General features: G+C 38.1%; 1 protein-coding gene across 1 annotated transcript; it reads left to right on the top strand.

The window, feature by feature from the left end:
- Positions 1 to 1626: 1626 nt before the first annotated feature.
- Positions 1627 to 12238, top strand: LOC127440119 (sorting nexin-18-like). The gene is made up of 2 exons (XM_051696521.1): positions 1627 to 3578; positions 10961 to 12238. The coding sequence occupies exons 1-2, from the start codon at positions 2117 to 2119 to the stop codon at positions 11212 to 11214; spliced, it is 1716 nt and encodes a 571-aa protein (XP_051552481.1). The 5' UTR covers positions 1627 to 2116; the 3' UTR covers positions 11215 to 12238.
- The last annotated feature ends 809 nt before the right edge of the window (positions 12239 to 13047 follow it).

The following is a 13047-nucleotide window of genomic DNA, read 5'->3' on the forward strand; positions in this document are numbered from 1 at the left end:
TGTGCACCGATGCTCCCCATCCAACCTGATGGAGCTTGAGAGGTCCTGCAAAGAAGAATGGGAGAAACTGCCCAAAAATAGGTGTGCCAAGCTTGTAACATCATACTCAAAAAGACTTGAGGCTGTAATTGGTGCCAAAGGTGCTTCAACAAAGTATTGAGCAAAGGCTGTGAATACTTATGTACATGTGATTTTTTTTTTTTTTTCTTCGTTTTATTTTTATGAATTTGCAAAGATTTCAAACAAACTTCTTTCATGTTGTCATTATGGGGTATTGTTTGTAGAATTTTGAGGAAAATAATGAATTTAATCCATTTTGGAATAAGGCTGTAACATAACAAAATGTGGAAAAAGTGAAGCGCTGTGAATACTTTCCAGATGCACTGTAGGCTACTGCAAAGACCTTTCTAAACTTCTATTTAATTTTTAATTAAAGGACTGTTAAAGAATAAAAAAAGCAAAAACTGTGATCATAGTAAAACATGCACTTACAGTACAATGGAAGTAAATGGGGCCAGTCCATTAACATTAAAATATACATTTAAGGTTTATCACATATGCTCATATGTGTAAAGTTATTTCCAGCGTTACATCTTCTAGTGATCTAGTAAATGTTGGTAAATCCCTGATTTTATCACACTAAAATCATGTTCACATCTATGCCTATATTTTGATACAGTGTCTGTATTGTAATGTTTATGGACTGGCCCCATTCACTTCCATTGTAAGTGCCTTACTCTAACCATGATTAAACCACCAAGAGTCGAAAATATTTTTTGTGGTAATCAACGTTATGCCAAAAATGCTGTCGATAGAGCTTAAAAGAATACTTCACCCAAAAATTAAAACTTTCACATCATTTACTCACCCTCATGCCATTCCAGATGTGTAGGCCTTTCTTTCTTCTACTGAACACAAATGGTGATTTTTAGAAGAATATTTCAGCTCTGATGGTCCTCGCAATGCAAGTGAATGGGTACCAAAATTTTTACACTCCAAAAGCACATAAAGGCAGCATAAAAGTAATCCACACGACTCCAGTGGTTAAATTCATATCTTCAGAAGCGATATGGTAGGTGTGAGTGAGAAACAGATCAATGTTCAAGTCCTTTTTTACTCTCAAACTCCACTTTCACATTCTTCTTCTTTTGTTTTTGGAGATGTGCATTATTCGAGCATATCACTGCCTACTACGCAGGTAGGAGAATTTATAGTAACATTTTCTAAAAAAAAAAATCACAACAGAATTTAAACTGTATTTTTCATATGAAAGGGGTCCAGAGCAATACACAGTCAGGGGGCCCAGAATTTCTTGCTACAGCCCTGTGTATATTATCACATATCTCATCATGTCGGCCCTACACTACAGTTAAATTGATTTGTGAGACATGCTTATTATCTTGTCTATGTCACACAAGTTGCACCACATGAATAAATGAATATAGAGGGATAACAACGTGATATATATATAAAAAAAAAAGTTAGTCAAAGAGACCAGTCCCACATCAGGTGGTTAAATTTGATTCGTGCTGCCTGGTTTCATGTTGTGCTGCGCTTTGCTCCGCCTTCGACTACCCTGACTGGTTGCGCTGTGCTCTGCTCTGTTTGGCTCGCGTGAGAGTGAACACTGCGGCTGGTGTGGGACGGGCGCACAGCAACCGTGCTCCGGACTGTAAACACCACAGATGGAGAAATGACTTCTGCACACAGTTCTGTCCAATTGAAGCAAGGCAGCTGATTGATTGTCAAAATATCGTATGACTGGTGCGGATAGGAACCTGGATATTGTGGATTTAAGGTCCCCGCAGCAAACGAGTAAGGGGCAGTTCACACCGAATGCGTTGTTGCTTCTGTCCGCGCTGATTTTCAATTGTTTTTCTATGTAAAGACGCGCTAGACGGACGTCTTTGACCGTAGCCCCGCGTCTCGCTATTTTCCCTGTGTCTCGCGTAGGAGCGAGACGCCGCGTCAAGTTAAAACGAACTTTAACTCGAGACATTCGCATTCGGACTGAACGGCCCCTTGTGTTGTCAGTAACACGGGTGTCAGTGAGAGAGTTTGGGTTCGAGTTAGCTGGCTGATACCCTAGCCTCATAAGGAGCAACTTGTTGGCGTCATGGCTCTGCGCGCGAGAGCTTTGTATGACTTTAATTCGGAAAACCCGGGGGAGATAACGGTGAAAGAGAATGAGATAGTAACTCTGTACAGCGAGCAGGACATTGAGGGTTGGTTGGAGGGAACGAACAGCAGAGGACAGAGGGGGCTCTTACCTGCGTCCTACGTTGAGGTCTTGAGGAATGACTGCGTCTCCTCTTTTAACAACAACAGCTCTCGATGTGCCAGTATTCCCACTGGTGGCTTTGACTCCTCTTGCAAAGTTCAGAATCAAGAGCCCTACAACAACGCGCCAGCATCCAGCTTCACGGACTACCCTGGTCTACCTCAACAACAGCCTGGTACCCCAGCCAGTGATGATGATTGGGATGATGACTGGGACGATAACTCATCCGTAGCAGACGAGCCAGGTGTTGTTGGTGGAGATTACAGGAATTATGAAGGAACTGGCCCCTCTACCTACAGTATCTCCACATCCTCTATGCCTAGAGGTGCACAGCAAGCCAAGAGCTCAGCCACAGTCAGCAGAAATCTGAACAGGTTCTCAACTTTTGTAAAGTCAGGAGGGGAGGCTTTCGTGCTGGGCGAAGCGTCTGGCTTTGTGAAGGATGGGGATAAAATCTGTGTTGTGATGGGTCAGTATGGCCCAGAATGGCAGGAAAACCCATACCCATTCAATTGCACTATTGATGATCCAACTAAGCAGACTAAATTCAAAGGCATGAAAAGTTACATTTCCTACAAACTGACTCCTACCCACACGCAGAGCCAAGTCAACAGAAGATATAAGCATTTCGATTGGCTCTATGCTCGATTAGTGGAGAAATTTCCTGTCATCTCAGTGCCACACATCCCAGAAAAACAAGCCACTGGGCGTTTCGAAGAAGATTTTATTTCGAAGAGGAGAAGAGGGCTGATATGGTGGATGAACCATATGACCAGCCACCCTGTGCTTGCCAAGTGTGATGTCTTCCAGCACTTCCTCACCTGCCCCAGCACGGATGAAAAGATTTGGAAGCAAGGGAAGAGGAAAGCCGAGAAAGACGAGATGGTCGGTGCCAATTTTTTCCTCACCATCAGTACTCCTGCAGCCCCTCTTGACCTACAAGACGTTGAAAGCAGAATTGATGGATTCAAGGCCTTCACCAAGAAAATGGATGACAGTGTGATCCAAGTGAACGCCACGCTCAGTGAGTTTGCAAGGAAACAGATAGCCGGGTTCAAGAAAGAATATCAGAGAGTGGGACAGTCTTTTAAGTATCTAAGTCAAGCATTTGAGCTGGACCAGCAACCATACTCGGTTGGTTTGAACCAAGCAATTGCATACACGGGGGTAGCCTTTGAAGTTATTGGTGACTACTTTGTGGAGCAACCTAAACAAGACCTGGATCCAGTGATGGACCTACTAGCTCTGTACCAAGGACACCTTACTAACTACCCTGATATCATCCATGTTCAGAAAGGTAATCATTTATGCATCATGTATTTATTTGTATCATCATCACCATACAAATATGTATGAAACTGTGCTTCACCGAGATAGGTCAGTATTGTTGTAGTTTTTAACACATGGCACTTGATCATATCAAAAGCTATAGTAGGGTCACAGTAAGCGTTGTTGCACTCTTTGCTCTCCTAACCACAGTTTGCTTTGCTGACTGGTTTTGTTTGTATTGAAGTGCCACTAATGAGTTCACTGGTTCTTCTGGTTTTGTCTGACTGCTGAGTCACATGGGGGGAGCTGTGGCTGACGTGCACATTGTGCTTTTCCTGTGGTCGGTAAATGATCCATACAATGACAAAGACTGAAACTATTGACGTAGCACCCTGCTCAAGGAAAGTTGCGAGAGAGTTTCAGTATACCAACCATCATTTAGTCAATAGCATTGATTTAAGGATGGCTAATTTTGCCACAATGGTAATTCTGATTTACTGACATATCTCTGACAAATAAAGAATAATAATGACTTTGATCTAATTAAAAAAGAACAGAGCGTGTTAATCCTCTATCATGATGATACAATCATGATGAGATTTATTTATCATTTTCTTTATGTACTTAATGAAGCGAAATATGCAAGAAGCCCAGAAAGCATGCACAAAGTGTAGCAATCGCACTGTCATCTGTGTTATTAACTGCTTGAATATGTATGAAGCTTACGTAGTTCACAGTTGCAGATATGTGTTTTTCTCAGAGCTAAGGTTCCTAAAACAGGTCTGAAATAATTTTTAAGAAGACTTCATTTTTTTGGCTCTATCATTTTTAAGATAGAGCTACTAGCTTGAAATTTAGGTCTCACTTCACCTAGCACTTGATATCACATACATGAATTTTTCATTCACGACGTTCAACAAATTTGTGGCTTAGACTGACTGACAGGACTGGTTGTAATGTTTTATTTACCCTCTTTGCTCAGATTCCAGGCTATAATTTTACTTATGCAAAGTGCAGTAGTTAAAAGCATAATTTTATTTTTAAATGAATCAGCTAAATCCAAATCCACATGAATCACAAGAAACCATTTACTGCCTCGAGCGTAAGAGCCATTAAAGACAGAACTTGATGAAGTTACTAAAAATTCACACAAGCCAAGTTGTTGAGTGTTCTTAGGGTAGCTTTTAAGGTTTTTGATGTTATTCTGGTGCTTTTTCATCTTCACTGGTGTGATGAGGAATTTTCTATGTTTTCTCATATGTTTTCACAGAGTCTGTCTCGACATATAGGCAACACTGAGTTTTACAAGCTGTTTCTTCAGGCTACATTTATTTGACTACTCAAGACCACACCATAACATGAACAAATAGTGTGTGACTATGTATAAGCCTACAGAGTATGTCTGTGAGCTACAGAGTAGCAGTTGAGCATTCGTATGTCTGCTGTATGCTATAGAGAGTGTATGTTGAGAATGTTTTTATGTGATTGCTTAGATTCCAAAAGGAGTGCTCACAACGCTTGAAAAAGTGGTCTGGATGTAAGCTGGATTCATCTATGACAGTTAAATGTGTCAACCAGATGTTTAATGAGCTACAGCCTGGTGTTATAGAGACCAGTGTCACTGCATTGTGAGTGCACAATGCTTTGGACAAATTGAAATGCTGTGTTGTACTTCGAGCAGAGAGGATTAGTGCCATGCTGACCCTGCTGTAACTGATCCAGCCATTCACAGTCTGACTGTTTGGTCACCTGCAGCTTGCTGAATCCCACACAAAATCCCATACATGTTCTTTTAGCAAATGTTTATTTACTATCCTAAAACATTATTGTCTCCAATAACATTAGGGTGACGGAACGACCCTGTGCTTTAGGTCTACAGATGTGCAAATTTGATCGTTGCTGCATTGTATATCTGCACCCACAATTTCACACTTAACTCAAATAAATGTGAGAAATTAACACAAGGGAAAACCAGAGTAGACACGCTTAGAGTTATCATGAAAAATCAGCCAGCCATAAAATAGGTCAAAAGAAGGAAATGAAAAAAGCTGTTCCCTTTTCTACACCTCAAATAGATGTGGTCTTCAAACTGTGCTCTCTGACTAGAAGCTGTTGGCAGACACATTCAGTACTGTTAGCACCCCTAAGGGAAAAAACAGTACAACAATAATTTCCTGCCTTATCTTCCCCAAGACTCATCTATCTGTCAGAAGCAATAAAACAATTATTGTGGGTTTGGTTTCTGGTCATACACTGCAAAAAATCATTTTCTCACAGAATTTTTGTCTTGTTTTCCAATAATAATATCTAAACTTAAAAAAAAATTAAAAATAGATGAATTTACTTGAGAAGCAAAATGACGTAAGATATTGTGTCTTGTTTTCAAAGAAGTCCAACAAAATGTTGTAATGTTTATGCTTGTAATGTTTGAAATGTAATGAAATGTTTTAGTTTTTCCATATTCATTATTTTGTCTTTTACCATGTGCTTACTTTAGTCCTTAAAACACTAAATAAATGAAAATCTTCACTGCATATAATATAGTGCACCACAAAACTTAACGATGTAGATATTGGCTAGATAGACACTCTACTACTGTATACCCACCACAATCTAACCTTGTACAGTTATTCACTAATTTAAGCTATAATGATCACCTTGCGAAATGCCTTACATGCGGAACACAGCATAACTCATTTGCTGTATGCTTCTAATTTTTTCTAAAATTATTACATTTTAAGTCCAACATAATGTCCTCAGGGATGACATTGAAACTTCAGACATGAAAGGTCTGATTTTTTTTCTAATAAAATACACATGAGCACAGCATGTATTGATTTGTGTCACTTTAGAGCCTCCATTAGCAATGAAAGTGAAGAAATAGAGTGCCATTGAACTATGGCATTAATAGGATCTTTTTTCCATCTCTTTTCTTTCATATTATTATAGTTCAGTGGAACATGTTATAGTATATGTGGTTCTTATGACAGTGAGAGGGAGTAGTGACTCAAATGTGAGCTGGTCATTAAAACTGGGGAAGTTCAACCATATGATTGGCTGAAGAAGCCTATGGTCTGTTTGACACATTTCCAGTATTCAGTGCGCTAACATGTACCATTATCTCTTGTCAATCTGTTCTAGGTGAAGCAAAAAGACCTATTTATCTTTAATCCCTCAGCCATAAAAGAAAGTACGTAGTTACTATTTACATTAATCTGTGAACTAAAGCTTCATTTATACCATGGAAGAAAAAAAGTTTTTTCTCCTGAACGAATTCAAGTTCCATAGGCGAACGTAGCCTGCATCTGTAATACGCAATGCGAATTTTAGGGTGGGCATCAGATAAAAAAAGCATACATTTTGAACATCTTTGGAGAGACGGCTTCATAATTTAGTTTTAATGTTAAGTTAGTAACTTGGCTAGCTACAATCTCTTCAACTGGCAAACACAATTGTAAATAATGTTACGACCAAGCCACACCCATGATTAGTGTTATCATATCATCAAGGCTCTTCAACTTCGATTTGCATGAACAAGAGAAATATCACCAAACGAACACCCTAGGTGAACAAATATGTGCTTTTTGTCACAATATTTATACAAACTAACAAAGTCTGTTCGCCCAGCAAGTATAATTGAACCTTCACTGTCACTGCTGTTTCAGGAAAGACAATTATTGGAGTCATGGGATCCATCTCAGAAGATGATAGTTCTGAAATGAATTTGTTTCCAATCAGGCTAAATGTCTTGTAATTCACAGATGATGACTTTTGTAATATCCCTACTGCCCATTAATCTAATGGGGCAGTTCCAAAGCAAATTAAACTTGCTGTCACCCTTGTTTTGGCAGTGATCTTCATTTGCCTTCTCATTTGTTTGAAACAAACCAAACATTTGTGTTTTTGTCATGCAGGAATATATAATGTGCCACCTGTGTTATCATCAGGTTGAAGTGCATGAAAAAAAAGGCATGTGTTCAGATGTGTAATATGGTCTGGGGGAGTCAGGAGGGAATTTCTGTTCTCCGGTTGCAGATGAATGACAGCACTGTGTTGTGTAATAGCACATCACGTAATGGGTGAAGAGGTTCTGCGGCATCAGGCATTGTTGTGGCTCAGTCGAGTGTAGCTTCCACATGTTCTGACCATTTTCATACTTCTCTATTGAGCGGCAAACCTCTATGGTTTTCTTATTACCCCTGTGTATTTGATGTTCCACCTTCTAGAAGCTGTTTTCATACATGCTTGGCAGCAATAAATTGTAGCAGAAGCCTTGATTGGGGGAACAGAACCTGTTTTAATGGTTATTATATAGGCCTAGCAGCTGTATATTTTATTTGATTTAGGCATATAGCCTCTATTTAGTAGGCTATGTACTTTTAGTAATGTATGTATGTCTCTTATCTAATCTTAAATACTTTAATCCTCAAGTTCTGTTTGTGGTCTGGCCTACTTTCTCGATGAAAAGAGGGATGCATCTTCAATAATATCTGCTTACTGGGCTTTGATCAAGTCATTTGAAGATAAGAGGTTAAAATCAAATTACCATAATAATTTTTACATGCGTATCATTGGTGTCTCTGGACTTCCAAATATAAAACACCGTTTAGTGGGTCTCAACAGAACATGTAAGGGTTAATATATTCGATAAGTGGAAGCCACTCAAGATGTCAAGCTGTAAAAATTTCTCTTGAATTCCTTACATTGTTTGTGCTTCAGAGTTTCACCACTCACTGAAAGTCTCTGCCTCACCACAACAGTTTGTTGAATTCCATTATGTCTGAAATCCATCTTGCATGCCTGGTCTGTTTTTCCTTAACATGCACCTTGTCTATTTGAAGTGTATTTTTCTTTCTCTTTGTCCTCTGTGCTCTTTTGCACTGTTTTTGTGGGAGTCACTGTGCTCATGTGAGTGTTTGACTAGTGGGAGGAATTTTAGGGATCTGGGTTACTCTCAAGCAAAGACCTCTTTTGCCAGAAGGCAGAATGTACAGAGTTTTGGGGGATGGGAGATTTGGGAATGTCTTGCATGTTTTTCCTCAATGAGAAGGAAAGTCAGCCATCTGCTCATGCAGGACTACACTGCACAACTTGTAAAACAAGGCTTTTTAGAGGGAGGATTATTATATCATGACATATTGGATTTAGACTAATACTGTATGCCTTCAATTATAGCCTCTATACCTTCATTCATGCTGCATTTGACACAAGCTTAAACCTTTAATAAAGTTTTAGAGAAGTAGAACAATTTGTGCAGAAGGATGACGTCAGACATTGCGTACAACTATAGTTTCAACCTCAAAGATGCTTTAGCATCATGATCTGTCACTAAATAATGAGGCCACTTTCTCAATTAAGTGCAGTACAGAGTGTGCCTGACAAAATTAAACAAGAAACCCCGATTGCATGCCATTTGGAGAGGCATGTCTCTATTCCCATAGAAGTTCCATTTATGTGACACAAAGGTTACACTATGTTAGATATTTGCATCAATGTATGGCTGCAATCTTTTCCCAATAGCATTTCTGCACTCAGTGATTCAGTAACGGTAATTCCTAACAGTTAAAACCCCTTCTCTTTCGTAACGAGGGCCTTTCTCAAACAATGGAAGAACATGTTTAATCGTCTCAATTCCAGTCATTGTAATTTGAAGCATCTTTGACATTTATTAACTCACTCTGTCTCTGAAGTTTTATTATGGTCTTTACAGGGTCTACGGAGCATATAGGATGTTTTTTTTTTTTACATTGATATATTTAGTAATATTTACATCGCAGTATTCTGCAGTCAAATATTTTGGTAACATTTCACAATAAAATTACATTTGTTAACATAAATTAACAATACACAATACTTTTACAGCATTTATTTATCATCTACATTGTTTAAATTTAAAGTTGTATACGTTAACATAAGTTAATGCATTATGAACTTGAACTAGTCTAACAATTAACAATGTTTATTTTTATAAACTAACATTAACCAAGATTAATAAATGCTGTAAAAATATACTGTTAATTGTTAGTTCATGATTCCTAATGCAGTAACTAATGTTAACAAATGGAACCTTATTGTAAAGTGCTATGCTACCAATATTTTTGTGTATTGACCGCTAAACTGAAATTGACCATTGTTCAAGGCAAGTGAATTCCAACATCTGTGCTAATTTCATGTATCTTTTATCATTCCATGGTCACTTTGTCACATAATCAAAGAATTTTATACTTAAATCAATATTTCATGACCATTTATTTAAGTAGCAGTGTAATAAATTGGAAAACGCACAGTCAGCTGCTAATTTAAAACCTTAAAGGGATAGTTGAAATAGTCAAAAATGAAAATTCTCTCATCATTTACTCATCCTCATGCCATCCCAGATGTGTATAACTTTCTTTCATCTGCTGCACACAAATTAAGATTTTTAGAAGAATTTCTCAGCTCTGTAGGTCCTCACAATGCAAGTGAATTGGTGCCAAAAATGTGAAACTCCAAAAATAACTTAAGTCAGCATAAAAGTTATCCATAAGACTCCAGTGGTTAAATCAATATCTTCAGAAGCGATATGATAGGTGTGGGTGAGAAACCCACATTTTTTTTGTCGACTAATCGTTTCAGCCCTACTTAGGATCAATTATGCCTAGTAAAAGCACAGTTTATTTGCACATGTTGTCTGTGCTGGTTTAGTGCCCGATTCACTAAAGGAAATGCATATCAAGCAACATGGCAAACTGATGTTGTGGGCCAGTTCTCAGCACTATATATCACTATACTGTATGCCGAAAGTGTGCTTGACCACATGGAGCATACTGCTCTGCATACTGTATATGGCAGGTTATAATGCTGTTATCCATCATTTGATCGTTATTTGATGAATTACTGCTTCCACTTTTGTAATTGTGCCGAGCAAATAGCACAGAGGTTTGTGAATGAAGCGCTGTCTATAATGATTTTCATAGAAAAGACTCAGCGATATTACAGTGCTGATTACACCTGCTTAAACTAGATTGTGGGTGGTTATTGAATAAGATGCAGATTTTTGCACTGAAATAGGCCTACCATGCGCAAAAGTGGGGCGTAGCCATTGTGTTTTCCAGTGATTTAATACGTCAGTTATGAAGGCTGGAGGATGTCACACAAGTAGAACATTTACAAATATATCTTAAAAGTGGCAGTTAGATTTCTAGTTATGACATATAGTGACTTCTCAGTTAATTTCACAGTACAGGCAGCAAAACAATGTTTCTGTCAAAGCAACATTCATATAGACTTATTGCAAATGTATCTGAGATAACCGATCCTGTGAAATAAGGCCTTGTTGCATTGCACACTTACGGAATTATTAAATCACAAAATAAACTTATGAAATGTCTGTCAATATTTAGTTTAAGTCAGGTTCTGCTCTGTCCACAGGTGCTCTAACAAAGGTAAAGGAGAGTCAAAAGCACGTAGAGGAAGGGAAGATGGAGAGCCAGCAAGCAGACGGGATTAGGGAACGCTGCAACATCATCTCCTTCGCCACACTGGCCGAGATCCAGCACTTCCATCAGATTCGAGTGCGGGACTTTAAAGCCCAGATGCAGCATTGCCTACAACAGCAGATCAGCTTCTTCCAGAAGATCACTGGCAAGCTGGAGGAGGCATTGCAGAAGTATAACAATGCATAAATGAACCACCTTTGGATCAGACAGACAGAGATACATCTCGCTCAGCAGAGAGCCAGGCGAGGGATTGCAGCCCCAATCTAGCAATATGACAAAAGAACCAAACGGAGAACCCTCCTGTTTAAAATTGGTGAATTCTCTCCCCACACAGTGAAATGAATGTCAGTTATAAGGGACTTTATATTGTTTGGGGGAAGTATATAGTGAGATGGTTATTATGAACCTCTCCTGCGATGGTTGGACTAGTTTTGACTGTATTATTCTCTGTGAAGCTAGTGAGTAGGAAAGTGACACGCAGAGAAGTCGGGAATACTGGCATTGTCCTAACATCACAGAGAGCATGTTATGTCTATTATCCTGCTACTGTTGTAATATTTTAGACAGTGTTGCATAGTCTTCCCAATTGAATGACTTATTGATATGACTTGAGGAGCTTCTGTGACTCTTCACTGCCATTTTTAAACATTTGAGCCCATCTTAGCCAACCTTAGACTAAATGTTTACAGACCTCGCAGAGCCGTTGTCATCTCTGTTGTGCCTTTTGATCCCGTCTTGTTGGTATTTTTATAATTTCTTAAAAAATAAATATATATAATTATTATTAGGATTTGTTTTTACAAGGTTTGATTTTAGTATCTTATTAAAATATCACAACTACTTAAAGTGGCACAGTTAACTTCAGGCTTGAGATAAGCTTGAAGTGTAGGAGGAGCTGGATACAGTGGCCTAATTTGGTATCCAGTCTGTTTTTTTCCAATGATATTTTGGGTCAAATGCAGAACACAATGTGCAAAAATGGCAGTCCCCACCAGATTACCTGTCATTACACTGAGACAGTTGAGGAAAAAAATTTTGATATAAACAGAAAGCACAGGACACTCAGGATTCATTTACACTTTCCTGGGTGCTCAGAGAATTTCGTTTATTTTCTACTAAAGATTTTTACTCATCATTTTGCAAGAAGAATCTTATCTAACTGTGCTAAAATGTTAAAGACTTTCCCAAATAAATTGTTCACCTCACTGTACTTGTTGCATCAAATATATTTTTCTATTATTTGTGTTTTGTGGGAGGCACTAAGTTGTCAGACACACATTGAACATCGCATTGAATTAATAGAAACATATCAATAACCATCTGCTATGGCAAATGTTGCAGGTTTTACATTGGTTTTTCTCTCTTTTTTCCTGTTTTATTCAGCATATATCTTCAGCTCTCTCATAAGACACTGAAATTGACCCCCCCAGTTTCATTACAAACACCAGTGTCATACTGAAAGAAAGGGAAGAGGAAAGACTTTAAGAGGGCTCTTGTTTTCTTATAGGTGTTGAAGCATGAAAAATTTAAGAATGGATGCAGATGTTTCAAGTTCAACACTATCACATCGTTTGACTGAAAAATGTGGGCATGCTCTATTTTCACAGTTTACATATTGAAAGTCATGATAATGATAGCCAACAGACAATTGTGATGGTTAATTTGCATCAGCAATAAAACAACATTCAACTTTTCAACATTCATCACTTTATATCCTCTTTTGAGTCTTTACAATATCACAATCCTGTTATGTTCTTATGAATCAGATTTTAACTGAATTCACAAGCAGTTGATATGAATTTTTTATTCAGTTTTATGACCTCATACATGTTAATTGAGCAAATACATCAAATATTTAATGTTACAAATTTCATTTGTCACACCATTTAAGTGAACTGTATTACTGCAAATAGCTAAATTGTTACTGAAAATTGTTAAATATTAAAAGAAAACATTCACTTTATCTTATGCATACTATACAGTGAAAATCTTGATTGAAAGTTATTGGTCATGTAATTT

Source organism: Myxocyprinus asiaticus, chromosome 4 (genome assembly GCF_019703515.2).
Source record: "Myxocyprinus asiaticus isolate MX2 ecotype Aquarium Trade chromosome 4, UBuf_Myxa_2, whole genome shotgun sequence".
NCBI lineage: Eukaryota > Metazoa > Chordata > Actinopteri > Cypriniformes > Catostomidae > Myxocyprinus > Myxocyprinus asiaticus.